At 36.5% G+C, this 13,855-nt stretch overlaps 1 protein-coding gene across 4 annotated transcripts in view; it reads left to right on the top strand.

Moving 5' to 3' along the window:
* RBPJ (recombination signal binding protein for immunoglobulin kappa J region) overlaps nt 1-12,094 on the top strand; it is an 85,548-nt gene extending 73,454 nt beyond the window's left edge. For 2 of the 4 annotated variants that reach the window (XM_015862725.2, XM_015862724.2), the window contains exons 4-11: nt 851-1,016; nt 2,573-2,747; nt 4,201-4,338; nt 4,551-4,663; nt 5,814-5,954; nt 6,825-6,980; nt 7,664-7,767; nt 7,885-8,375. In XM_015862725.2, coding sequence (XP_015718211.1) covers nt 851-1,016; nt 2,573-2,747; nt 4,201-4,338; nt 4,551-4,663; nt 5,814-5,954; nt 6,825-6,980; nt 7,664-7,767; nt 7,885-8,200 — 1,309 coding nt within the window. In that variant the 3' untranslated portion in view covers nt 8,201-8,375. Of the gene's footprint in view, nt 1-850; nt 1,017-2,572; nt 2,748-4,200; nt 4,339-4,550; nt 4,664-5,813; nt 5,955-6,824; nt 6,981-7,663; nt 7,768-7,884 lie in introns of all 4 variants that reach the window. The other 2 variants (XM_015862723.2, XM_015862726.2) reach the window with 2 other exon arrangements.
* Nucleotides 12,095-13,855: the final 1,761 nt, after the last annotated feature.

Raw genomic sequence — 13,855 nt, 5'->3', positions numbered from 1 at the left:
CCTGGCGCAACTTGAGGCCGTAATAATAATGGTCTCAAGTAAATAAATAAATAAATGGATTAAGAAATGTTTTCAGCTTTCTTTTCTCTTTATGCCTCTTTAGTTTGCTTAGAACTATGGTATGCTAATAGCTCTTTAGCTTTTTCAACTTTGATTTTAACTAAAGAATGTTATGAACAGCGCACCTGTTGGCTAAACTAAAACCAGCAGCCCTTAAGGTTGGCCTTTTAACAATTTGCAGAAACGTCAAGAGCAATACATGGCATTATAATGCTTTTCTTTTCAAGTTTTTGATTTAAAATAGCATCTAGAATGACTGCCAAAGTATAAATCATATCCGACTGTTACTGCTGAAGGCACCTGGTTCATTTATAAACAGAAAATAAATTTGTGTTTGAACAGGAATAGACTCCCTCGTTTTCCTTTGCTAATGATGAAAGCCTATATATTTAAAAATTGTGCTTGCTAGATTTTTATTAAATTATTTGTGGTACTGCTGTGTGTTAATCATGTTGATTAAAAAAGCAAAACATTGTCGTCACTTGGAAGACTTTCTGCTTTTTGTGAGGGTAAAAAATGTTTTTATGGGGATGGAGATTGTTTCCTGTTTCCTTGATAAGGAAAGATGCTCAGTAACAGAGCATCTACATCTATTGCTGTTTTTTCTTGCTTTTTGTCTCTATTTTAAATTTGAGCTATAGAAAATCTAAATATTTTAGAAATGTGTGCATACATAACCGTGGTGAAAATGCAAATTGTCTGGGGAAGCTTTGGATCTACAACAGTTTGAATGCTTGCTTTTGTTTTTTCCTTAAAAACTGAGTGTAATCTCAATGCTTTTCATTTTCAGGTTCTTTTGTCCCCCTCCATGTGTGTATCTTATGGGCAGTGGATGGAAGAAAAAAAAAGAGCAAATGGAACGGGATGGTTGCACTGAGCAAGAGTCACAACCTTGCGCCTTCATTGGAATAGGAAACAGTGACCAAGAAATGCAGCAGCTGAACTTGGAAGGAAAGGTAGAAGTGTAATAATGCATTAAGATTACCACAAAGGATGCTATAACTACACGATGCCTTTCAGGGCCTGCACTGGCTTATTTTAACTTCAGTTATTCTGTAGCAGATACTACATGAGTCATTAAAAAAAAAAAGCCTCAAAGATATACAGGACAATGGAATCAATGGACGTTTGTGGAATTACAGCATGGTACTAATGTTTCATCTGTAAGGTCTTAGTTCTGTTAGGTTATTTGGTAGGCCTTGGTGGTTAACTGAAGTAATGTTGCTTGCCAAAACTCCTTGTCTGTCTCACTGGTTTGTGCAAATGGATAATATTAAGGAGGCATCTGAACAACATCTGCTGCTAAAGTCGTCTTTAAGTTCCTTTGCATAAAAATACATTTTAAGTGCCACTTTATATGTGTAGTACAGTTTTGGTACAGTAATATAAATTCCTACCAGATTTTTTTAGCATATTTGTGGTGACTGAAACAATTGGAATAAGTCTGGCAAGATGTAAGTGCTCATTTTAACTGGTTGTCTAATTATGCAGTATTATATAGCTGATTACTACAATTTGATTTGTAGCGCCATTTCCTTAGAAATGTTTCATGTGATACTGCATGTGCGTTGTTGTTTTTTCCTCAAATATACAATAGAATCCATCCAAATTCCATATCTTGTCTACTCTTCATGTTGCTGCCATGGAAGGTGATGGTCACCAATCAAAGTCACCAAAGATTATATTATTTGATTTTGAACAGATTCTTTGAATGGTTCTGAAAACTGACTTGTTACTTCCATGAGCAATTACTAGCTGAGGGATTTTTCACAAAATACGTGCCGTGTGTGCCTCATAGCACATGAGTTTCACAGAATCCTTCTACAGTTTGTATGGCTTAAAGATTTTCAGTGTAACTTCTCAGAAACATGTTTCTTATACCAAAGTGGACACTGCTTTTTTATCATAGAATCATAACATCACAAGGTTGGAAAGAACCTACAAGATCATCCAGTCCAACCATCTTCCCATTACCTTTGCTACCACAGGCCACTAAACCATATCTCGTAGCTCCTCATCCAGACAACCTTTGAACACTGGCAGGGCAACTCCGCCATCTCCCTAGGCAGCCATTCCAGTGCCTGACCACTCTCTGAGAGAGAAAGTTCTTTCTTGTGTCTAATCTAAACCACTTCTGTTACAACTTGGGTCCTGTTTGTTGCCTGGCAGAGAAGCCAAGCCCCTCCTCATCACAGCCTTCCTTCAGGAAGTTGTAGAGTGCAATGAGGTCTCCCCTGAGCCTCCTCCAGGCTAAACAATCCCAGCCCCTTGAGCCGTTTCTCATAAGACTTGTGCTCCAGACCCCTCACCAGTTTTGTTGCCCTTCCCTGGACATGTTCTAGGGCCTTTTTGATGTCTTGTAGTAAAGAGCCCAAAACTGAACACAGTACTAGATGTACAGCCTCAGCAGTGCTGGGTCCAGGGGGATGGTTACCTCTCTGCTCCTGCTGGTCACTCTACTTCTTGTACTGAGCTAATCTGAAAAAAAGAAACAATATGTTTTTACCCACAGAATTATTGCACTGCCAAAACGTTATACATATCAGATTCAGACAAGAGAAAGCACTTCATGCTATCAGTAAAAATGTTTTATGGCAATAGTGATGACATCGGTGTGTTCCTCAGCAAACGAATCAAAGTCATCTCCAAGCCTTCTAAAAAGAAGCAGTCACTGAAAAATGCAGACTGTAAGTATTTTACGGTTCTTTTCTTAATGTTTCAGTAATTTTGTCTCCTTTTTATTTTTAATGCATTCTGAGATTACTACAATATAAAGTATTAAATTTTCATTTTAAAATTTAGAATTATACACAGCAATATATTTAAAAATGGTCCAGTATTGATTATGGTTTCTGTTTTATGCAGTCACAATTAGTAAATACAAAAGATCCACCCAAAACGTTTATTCTGGGGAGTAAATCCTTATAAGCAAGTGCGTAAAGAATGCTCTGTCTCAGCTTTCTAAGCCGTTGAATCCCTTAAGCTGCCTTTGATCTGGTGCCTAGGATGTTTTGATCAGTAGTGAAGAGATAATTTTCAGATTGTGGTAAGAGTAGTGCCATGTTTCCCAGGCTGTACCTCACAGCCACCTTCTTTCTGTCTCATGCCATTTTTGTTTTTATTTTTATATATTTTGCATGGTCGCTTTTCAATAGCTGGTTAAGAAATCTGTATGATGGTATTTCACACAGATTTATCTGCTTACCCTTTTTTTAACTGAAGATATCTCTGGTGCTATTGGGAACATTTTTACCTTTTCTCCAAAGCTTTTGCCTGCGTTCCATTGGAGCACCTCAAGAGATGCCGTTATTTTTTTTGTTTGTTTTTCTCTCTTCACTAGTGCTTTAAAGGGCTCTTCCATCTGTGTTGGGCTGGAACCCATTCACCTATGGAATGTGGATCTCGGGGCTGCTAGCTTGCCACATGAATAAAGGCGGTCTGTTGCTGTGCAGATTACCCCCGTGGGCTCAGAGTATGCACTGTTGACTTCGTATTCAGACAGATATTTTTGATGGACAGTGAATAAGAACTAAACATTCTCCAGTAGTAAATATTAACAGTAGAAGGAATGTGCTTGTTTTGATGACAAAATGATAGTGGCTGATTTTTTTTTTTTTTTAGGGGAGCAGACTTAGCCTTTTGCCCTCTTGAGTCATAAAAAAGTTCATATCTGAAAAAATTTGTTGCATAGTTACAATTTTATGTATTTGACTGTTTTCAATTCAATTGGTTGTGATTTGTAAGAAGGCTTTCTTTATACTTCAAATGCAGTGACCACTGAAAGTAGTCTTAAGTATTTCTCCAGGGTAAGCTAATGCTTCTGTTCAAATAATCAGTTATTTGAAAGCTGTGAATGGAGAATTTCAGCTGGCAATCACTGGCCTATTTGGCCAAGTGGCAAAATTCAGTGAACTAGCATGCCCTTGGAGAACAGCCTTTATATGTTTCCCACTTATAGTTTTGTCACTATTTTTGGTTTGTCACAAATATAATTATCATATGATCCAATCAGTAATAAAGATTTATTTCTTGATTTCCAATATTCATCGGCTTATTTTATTGTATTTGTGACTTCTTACTTTTCTTTGTAATAATAACAAAGTAATTTTATAATCTGAAGTCTGTATGTATTCCTTGCAGTATGTATTGCATCAGGGACAAAAGTGGCACTATTTAATAGACTTCGATCCCAAACAGTTAGCACCAGATATTTGCACGTAGAAGGCGGTAATTTCCATGCCAGTTCACAACAGTGGGGAGCATTTTACATTCACCTCTGTAAGTAAAAATGAAGGAATATATATATTTTAACTTCCCTCCCTCCATCCCCACAAAAAAGTCCTGTGTTTTTCTTCTTTATTAATTGCCCAAGCACAGATTTGTTTTGTTACTGAGCGTATAATTGATGTAGTAGTGTGGTATTAAGTGTTCCTCATACCGAGAAAAACACTTATTTAAACAAATAACGTGGAACTTCATTTTTCATGCAGTGGATGATGATGAATCGGAAGGAGAAGAATTCACAGTGAGAGATGGCTACATTCATTATGGGCAGACTGTCAAACTTGTATGCTCCGTTACTGGCATGGCACTCCCAAGACTGGTAACATTTAATTTCTCCACTGTTATAGTTAACTAGTGTATGGCTAATTAGTATAATTGCACTATTTGCAATCTTGGCTTTTTACCTTTCCTTTTAGTAACACACACTGTATATGAAAAATGACATTCATTTCAGTAAAAGCACATTTTTATCTTTATGCCTTAAGATTAATGCTATAAGTAAATTAAGCAGAAGGAACTTTGCAAAATTCTCACCTATCAAAGTAGATCAATCTGCAGGCTGTCATTAAAAAAATAGGTCTATTTTAAAAACAGAGATTTAGATCCCACTGTAGCAAAATACTTTATTCATTATACAATATCAATACTTAAAAGCTTTATCACTAGTAGGACCATTTCATTTGTTGACTTCAGCCTAGATTTACAAGTGTTGTACTAGAAGATGGTTAGCTAAGAAATCTTTGAGCACTATGGCTGCTGCTTCTGCTCATATTGCATAACAGGAAATATTAAACTTCTCTAGGAATTAAGGTAAAACTCCATCATTCCAACATACTTCCACTAATTTTTAAGAATAAAACAATACTCTGAATTAAGTCAGCATATATTTGTGGTGCTGAACAGTCAGTTTGTCAGTTGCAATTGTTATTTTCAGTTGGTCATTAAACATTACTTATAGGCAACTGTTAAGATAAACTGGGATTGTTGTGTTTGCAATGTCATGCTTAAGGCCATCTCAGTACCTTTAGAGTAGATCCCTATTTTTCAGTTAGTTTAGTTCAGCAGCCAGTCTGCAATAAAATGTAATCGATTCTATCAGTGTTGGAAGCACGTGCTTCTGTAGATGACTACTGATAATTGACCTACTGTTCTTTTGTGTCAAGAAACAAACCAAAAGTAGGTTTTGCTGAAGCCCGGACTTTTTTTCGGCTATTGGAATGGGGAAAAAGGTGAAATATATATGTACAGCATTTTGAAGGAGTAGTACTGGTTGTAACTGGAATATTGTGTCCTTGGTTCAAAATTATTGGGAATCATGAATCTAATGTTATTAAAACAGGAGTCTTGGAAACTTGAAAATTGATGTTTAGCTTCCTGAACTTAACAATACATATGTAATCTTCAGTGTAATCTTCAATGTAAAGAAGTGCAGAAGTTGTCCTAAATCTGTATACAACTTTCATTCACAGATAATTCGAAAAGTAGATAAGCAAACAGCATTATTGGATGCAGATGATCCGGTATCACAGCTCCATAAATGTGCATTTTACCTTAAAGACACTGAGAGAATGTATTTGTGCCTTTCCCAGGAGAGAATAATCCAATTTCAAGTGAGTTGTTCCAACTTATTTTGATAGATGAAAAGCATGGCTGCAGACTTTTCCTAAATACTTACAAATATGTATGAATGCCAGTTTTGCTGTTGGTTTTGAATCAGAATGTTTCTGTTGAAAAATCAGCAGAGTTCATTATACTTTTTCCTGTTGTACTTAGCAGTGTTGAATCATCTTGCTCTTGGCTAAGTGTAGACTGCAGGCTACAGAAGGGATTATAAGTAATGCCTTGCTTGATCAGAACATAGTCAGTGTGTAAGAGCAGCAGTAGTAGATGCTGTTTATAGAAACAGGCAGATCTGGTCATTTTATGAAGTCACAGACTCATAGAATATCTTGAGTTGGAAGGGAGTTTAAAGATCACTTGGTTCCAGCACCCTGATGTGGGCTCAGTTCCCACCCACAAGATGAGGTTGCCCAGGGCCCCATTTCTTCCTGGCCTTGAACCCCTCAAAGGATGGAACATCCACAACTTCTCTGAGCACCCTGTGCCAGTGCCTCGCCACCCTCTGAATAAAATATTTCCTCCTAACATCTAACCTGTTCACAAAAAGATAGCAAAAGTTTCTAGCTTATTTGCAGGGTTTTCATTTCAGCTTCTCCCATGTCTTTGCGCAAACTTTGGAATATTAGCTTGGTTTCTTTCATCTTTTTGTAGATGAAGAACAAATTTCAAATAAGAAAATCTTGGTGCTCAGCCAGGTATAATAAATAAAATGAAAAATAATCAGAGCATTTTGTTGGAGGTGAAAGATGGAGAAACACGTCATGAAAATAATAGATACTCTTACTGACTGAGCTGCTTTTTAGCTCTGTGACTGTCAAACAGTTCTACAGATCAAACATAAAACTTACTTTCTTTTTAAGGCCACTCCATGCCCAAAAGAACCAAATAAAGAAATGATTAATGATGGAGCTTCTTGGACAATCATTAGCACAGATAAAGCAGAGTACACATTTTATGAGGGGATGGGACCGGTCCATGCTCCAGTGACACCTGTGCCTGTTGTAGAAAGTCTTCAAGTAAGTGACGTATTTGCTTGTTTATTTTCATAAACTTTCACAAAAGATTATTCTTTTTACATTTAAATTTTATAGTACTTTTATGAGCTACTTGAGGTGAAAAGAAAAAAAAAAAAGGTGAAAAAAAGCTACCAGCTTTACATAATATAATTACGTTGCAGTAATTTTTCTCAGCTACATTTCAGAATGTGTATCTATCACATGAATACTATTCATATTCAATATTGTATTGGTTACATGCATAATAATAATATTGCTCTGTACATCAAGAATGTTATTTAAGATACTATGGTGGTGATGTCTTTAGGACTTTTACTTCTCTTTTGGTTATTTAGAAAACAGTTTTAACTCTTGAAACAGCCATTTCCGTATCAAACAGTACCAGGCTGAAAACGTGTTAAGAAAATGAGCTATCTGCTGTTGAAAAACTGTGAAGCTCTCTTAGTGTTCTCTGGAAGATGCTGTTCTTTGTTTGGTAGTATCTTTTTGAGTTTACATTTTTACAGTTCACTTGTGTAGGTCTGTTTATTTTTATTTCATCCTACTGATATTGGTAGCATTGTTCACAGTTCATGTATGCACTACAAATAATTTTTTAGAGTATTTTTGTTCTGAATTAATGTGTGTATTTTTTCTGTGTGTGTGTGTGGGCTTTCTTCTTTTACACTCATCCCCTCATCCAGTTGAATGGTGGCGGGGATGTAGCAATGTTGGAACTTACAGGACAGAATTTCACTCCAAATTTACGAGTCTGGTTTGGGGATGTGGAAGCCGAAACCATGTACAGGTATGGTGTTTCCTGCTACTTTTATGGTGATTACATTTTATGGGATGTTTGGCGTAGTGTATGCTCATTCTTTAAGCTTAAGTTTTTGTTTACTAAGTTGGCTCTCCTGTTTTTCAGGTGTGCAGAGAGCATGCTATGCGTTGTTCCGGATATTTCTGCATTTCGAGAGGGTTGGAGGTGGGTCCGTCAACCAGTCCAAGTTCCAGTAACTTTGGTCCGTAACGATGGCATAATTTACTCCACCAGCCTTACCTTTACATACACACCGGAACCAGGGCCACGACCACACTGCAGTGCTGCTGGAGCAATCCTCAGAGCCAACTCAAGCCTCATGGCTTCCAGTGAAACAAATGCAAACAGTGAGGGAAGTTACACAAGTGTCAGCACAAATCCAACCAACGTCACATCATCTACAGCAACTGTAGTTTCCTAACTACCGTTGTTTGTTTGGACTTTAACTGACTTTTAAGTGCTACGTTCAAGAGAACTGAACAATTTTTGTGGTTTCATGGGAAAACACCTTTCCATTTTAGGTGATATTGTTTTGAACCTGGTTACCTGCAAGTGCTAATCTTAAATATAGAAGCCACAATAAAAAAAAAAAAAAAACACAACAAAAAAAACCATCCAAAACATAAGAACTTTATTGAAAATCTATTTTTCAGCTGTTTTTTTTTAATGGGCAAGAAATAAAAATGTGGCTGGGATACATGTTGAGCAAACTAGAAAACATGAACACAACATAGTTTTTATGGACCAAGGAACTTGTATAAGCTTTAGTATAAAAGGTACATTTTCACCATACCTTTTTTGTATCACAACATATAGTACACTTTTGTTACCAAATAGTTTATATTTTTTTTTTCTCTGAGCTTTTGCTCTGAAGTATATTCAGGTTCCAAGCCTGACCATGCTTGTATAATCTAATTACCATACTCTTCCAGTTTTAAAAAAAAAAGTATATATATTTTTGGTCTGTGGCTGGAACTGTTCTTTTTTTAAACTGAAGTCTTGTGACTTTTTATGAACTGAAATTGTTTTTATTTCAGCAAGTAGAACCTTGTAAAGGCCAGCGTATTTTTTTTAAGATTATATGAAGTCTGTGCAAAAGCTTTAAAAAATGCCTCTGCCTTGCCTGCAATACATGCAATGTATGTTAACTTTAGTGCTCTGTTTTCAGTCATTGTTAATAGTTATTTCTGTTTTCCTTTTTTTTTTTTTAAATATATATTTATAGTGATAATTCATGAGGTTCTAACATTACATGAGTTTCGTTTTGAGGTGACGTCTCAAGCAGTCATGATGATTGTTCATGTCACAGGCATACGTTGGTGTTTTTGAAGGGTTGTTACTGGGTTACTCTCCCTCTTCCTTTCACAGTCATATTGCATCTGAAAATGTTTCAGAATCTGTTCAGGTTTTTCTATTCTTGTACATAATTTGTATTAAGTGTAAGTTAAATGTTTTATTTCGAAAGTGGAATGTTCCCAATAACTTCATTTGGCAGCATGTCTTCTGTCTTGTTGGCATGTAACTAAAATATCACGAGAAGTATATGCTACAAATGAGATTGGTAGGTGATGCCCTTCATGGCTAGGAGTCACAAAAAGCATGTTTTTCTTCATACAGTTCGGTAAATTAGGCCAGACTTTTAAGTGTAACACTTGTATTGAGAACGTGCTTTTCATTGTGAAGTGATCATACCATAATAACTAAAGTAAATTTTATTACTTAGGAACGGGCAAATAGAAAATCATAAAAGCACTATGAAGATGTCAACTCCTCCCATCCTTATTTCCTATGGGTTTCTCCTTCCCTGCCAACAGCTTGTGCAACATTCAAGTCTTCTCTCCATCATAAATTTAAGGCTCATTTGCACTTTGACTTTGTTGGTCGTCGTGTTTGTTTTTCATTTTGATTTTGCTGTGTTTTAGCTCTCCTTGCGGACCTGCCTGCTTCATCTGTAATTGAAAATATATCCCACTAGTTCATAGTCACAGAACTAGACATAGAATCGTAGGACAAGTTCTGATAGCGTGATCTTGAAAAGCCAAATTATGAATCTTATGGTGTGTTCAGACTTTTTTATTCCCTGAAGCATGAGCCACAACTGCTGTGTAAATGTGAACCTGTGGCTTCCTACGCTGCATTGCATCCTAGCTTACCTGTTGACCATTTTCATAGGGTTTTTATTTCTGACCACCTACTCCAGTTCCAACACCCACCAACATTTTAAAGCATTTTCACTGCATCATATTTGTTGTACTCTGACGCTCCATTTTACGTGTTTGTTTTAGTGCTCCACTGTACATGTGAGAACAATGTGGTTAAAAGAGGAAATCGGTTATAAAACATATTTAGCTAATAGTTTAAATGAGTGCCGCTGTCCTTCTGAAACGTGCTTGTATCCTACCACAGGCCTTCATATTTGATCTGCTGTATTATGAAACAGACTCCCATGACATAGTCACAATGCTGGTCCTTAGCACTAGTGGATACTGCCTCACCTCATCTCTGTTTCAGTGACCAAGGGCAGAATTCATTGTGGCCTTATCTCTGTTTTAAACTGTTTACTGGCATTTACTTGCAGATCTGTTTACTTGTGTATATGCTATAAAACTTCATGTTAGTCTTGTTTGGCAGGAATCATTTCACAGTGTTTTTGTTTGAAGCACATAAGTATCTCACAGTACTGTTTAATTCAGAAGCAACAGATTTTCGTCGCTAATTAGACTGAGAATTGGAGTGATGTATATATCGAGTTTAGGAGGATACTGAAGAACAAACCATGATATACACACAATAGGCAAACCGTAACGAGTCTTTTGTCCTTCAAAGGATGCTTCAAATAGCGTTTCAGAACTTGACACCTGCTTTTATACTCATTATTTTAAAATTTTTACATGTAAATGCAATACTTTTTTATATTCAGTTTATTTGCAATAATTTTTGCCCAATAGATATGATATTCCTTGACTTGTAAAGAACCTAACGACCTAGCCTTATTTCTTCTGTTCTACACACTACAGCCATCTGGGTGAAAAACAGATTGCTAAGTTGTGCTTACGAGACCATTTAAAACGCTGTTTTACCTTTGGGCTTGTGGCACCATTTTTGCCAGTAGTTACTTTGTAGTACAGAAATGGTCTTCCAAGTCCTTACTGTGGTTCATACGTCCCCTTGTTCAGTTATATTATCTTCCTGAACTTTTTCCTGCGGGGTGTTACTGTTACATTTATTGGCCTTGTGAGCTGTTAACCAATTTTCATGATATTAACAATATCTTAACATTTTGATACAACTACTTTTAGAATGTTTCAGTATGAAACAGTTATAATTGTTCCAGTCTAGCTGTTAAGTCTGCTGTTAATTCTGTATGCATAGAAACTGAGTCTGTGTTCAGAATGTTGTTATAGTTCCAACTGTAGGATGAAAAAGCAAACTGTGTGCTCAGATTTAGCTCTGCCTTTTCTTGTTTCCTTTTGTTTGGAACTGCATTTCAGAATTCAACACTAGCATAGTCTTTAATAACCTGCTGCTGATGTTTTCCTTTCCTAATTATTTGCCCCGAGGGCATCCCACAATTGTGTTAGTCATTGTATTCTGTACTTCTTTTCATTGCACAGACTTGTAAGATCAGAATGGTTACCTGAAAAGACATGAACTCAAGTTGTTAATCCGTGGATTCCCTTATACGAAATATTAATGCCAAGTGAAACAAAATATCTATTGGAAGTAAACTACCCACTTGTAGATTAAATGACTCCACAGGGGTGTCCATCCTGAAACTAGATGCTCTTCAATTATTAACCATGTTATTTACTTTATTTCAAAAGCAGCTGTGTTTATGAGTACTGAACAAATGTGTATACTTGCCTGTGCCAGACTTTTGACTTTGTTTTCCAGCACTGTACTGTGGGATTGAGTGGCAGCTTTGTTAGAAGAAGTATATTAGGGTTTCTACTTAACCCTTTTAAGACTGAACAGTTTCTTTCCTTTAGAGGTTATAAAGGAGCAGTTCTAACTTTGTAAATGTTCTATGTTCAACATTGCATTTGCCCCATATGGAGGTGCTATGCTAATATCATTTAAAAACAATAATAATCCTGTAGCATGTATATACATTCAGTCTTAAAAGGGTTATTTTTACAAACTGTGCACCTGTAAAGTTTCTTAGCAATAAGGTAGAAAAAAATGAGCAAGTTTTTACCATAATTTTGTAGATTGAACTGCTCAGTTCCATATTTCATCAAGAAAAAGAAAAAACAAAACCCTGCAATATGGGCAGTTTTGAGGATTAAATAAAAGTGAAATGTAAACCACGTAAGTGTTTTTTGTCAAGTGTACTGTGTGTGTATATATGCATATAGTATCAGACTGCATTTTTTTCTACAAGGCTAAAGGTGAAATGCCGTGTTACTATTGATGTGACAAACCCAACTGAACATCTGTATGATGATTCCGTCAAAGCAGTTATGATCGATCACCTGTTGAACCTTTGCCACGTTTTTGTGGGCTTATTTTTTTTTCTTCTTCTTCATCTTAACTAAGGAGTGTGTTTGTTTTGGGGTTTCTTGTTGCAAATGAACAGTGAGGTCATCCGTGGAACCAGAACGACGTGAAAGAAGACCAAGCCCAGGAGTGGAAGAGTCATCAGTAGTTGTGAGGCTATGCACACTGGACTCCACTTAAACGGGATATGGAATGTCCACCCAAAAAGCTGGCTTCCAAATCTGAGTCTGTTTCGTTATGGCTTTGTATAATTGCTGGAGTTAGATAAGAAACTGTTTTGTTTTTTTGGTTTTTTTTTTTCCAATAATGTAACAAAACAAAAGTTCACTTTTTTTATATTATTTATTAAATAAGAAAAAAAGAACTGTGTTTAATTGTTTAACTTTAGCAACTGTATTATTACATTTAGCATTGACCTGATTTATTTTCATCCTTTTCAAACCTGCAGGCTAATCAGCTTCTAATCACAATGGAGAGTTTAAAGAAACGTTTGTAGGAATTACAAAGAGAAGGGAAATGGACACAGCAGCAAAAGAATGTGGAGTGTCAGAAAGGTACCGCTGCAGAAGAGCTGCCAGTGTGGGACAAAACTTGCTTAATCATAAGACTAGAGCGGGCCGTGAAGTGGTTGTTAAGATGTAGAGAGAAGCAAGAAAGGGAGAGTTTTGATGACTTTAAGCAGATTCTTTCGTCTGTGAAGAAATATTACAGATGTATTTTAGAAACCTATACAAACCTAAATGCAATTCTTTGCTATCAGATAGCCAGGAATTCAGCACTGGTAAAACTTCTGCTGCTTGAAACAGAGACAGTATGGTCAGGTTATGCCTCAGAACTGTTTTAGAGATCCTTGCAATCTGTTTCTGGAATGATAAGCTGACTTTTCTGGAAGAGAAATGAGATCTTTTCTGAGGTTTTGGTGGGAAAAAATGGTCACTTACTGAGTGTTCTTGTTGGTGTAGTTGGAAGAAGTAGGATTGTGTTCCTCTTGGGTGAAGAAATGTAGGTTTAAAAAGCAGTTAAAAGAGGAATGTCAAACTGTAGGACTGAAGGAAAGGATTCATTGGGAGGCTCACGTAGAATATCTGTTCTTTTGGACCTGGGGCCGGGTTACTGAGTAGTTTGCGCTTTGCAATGCCCTGTGCTGAATCAGCCTGCCCATAAGGAGCATTTATTTCTGATCAGCTCGTGTTTCTGGGTATAGTTATACACGCTGCAGCTTCTCATGCTTACTTTAAAATGTCTGTGTTGACATTAAGCATGCAATTCATTCTGTTTGATAAAAAGAAGTCTTTCTGTATAAGAAAACTATGGTGTCTGAAGAAGCGGTGATACCGTGTTATGACTTTGGCATGGTGACTTCACAGTTGTACTTGAGGAATCGTAACAGCTGTGCTATGGAGAGAAGCACAGACGTGTACAGCCTGTGTTTTCTGCATGGAAATTGTCTTTTAATAGCTGTCAATCCACAAAGATGTAATTTATCCTTAAAGTCTGTGCTTAATTCTGTTTAGACCTCCAAGGTTTATTTATTTATTGCACTAAGAGAGCTTGTTGTAACTTTGATATTGATATA

This window comes from Coturnix japonica, chromosome 4, assembly GCF_001577835.2.
Source record: "Coturnix japonica isolate 7356 chromosome 4, Coturnix japonica 2.1, whole genome shotgun sequence".
NCBI lineage: Eukaryota > Metazoa > Chordata > Aves > Galliformes > Phasianidae > Coturnix > Coturnix japonica.
Note: the sequence above shows the minus strand (reverse complement) of the source record. Positions and strands in the feature narration are given on the sequence as shown.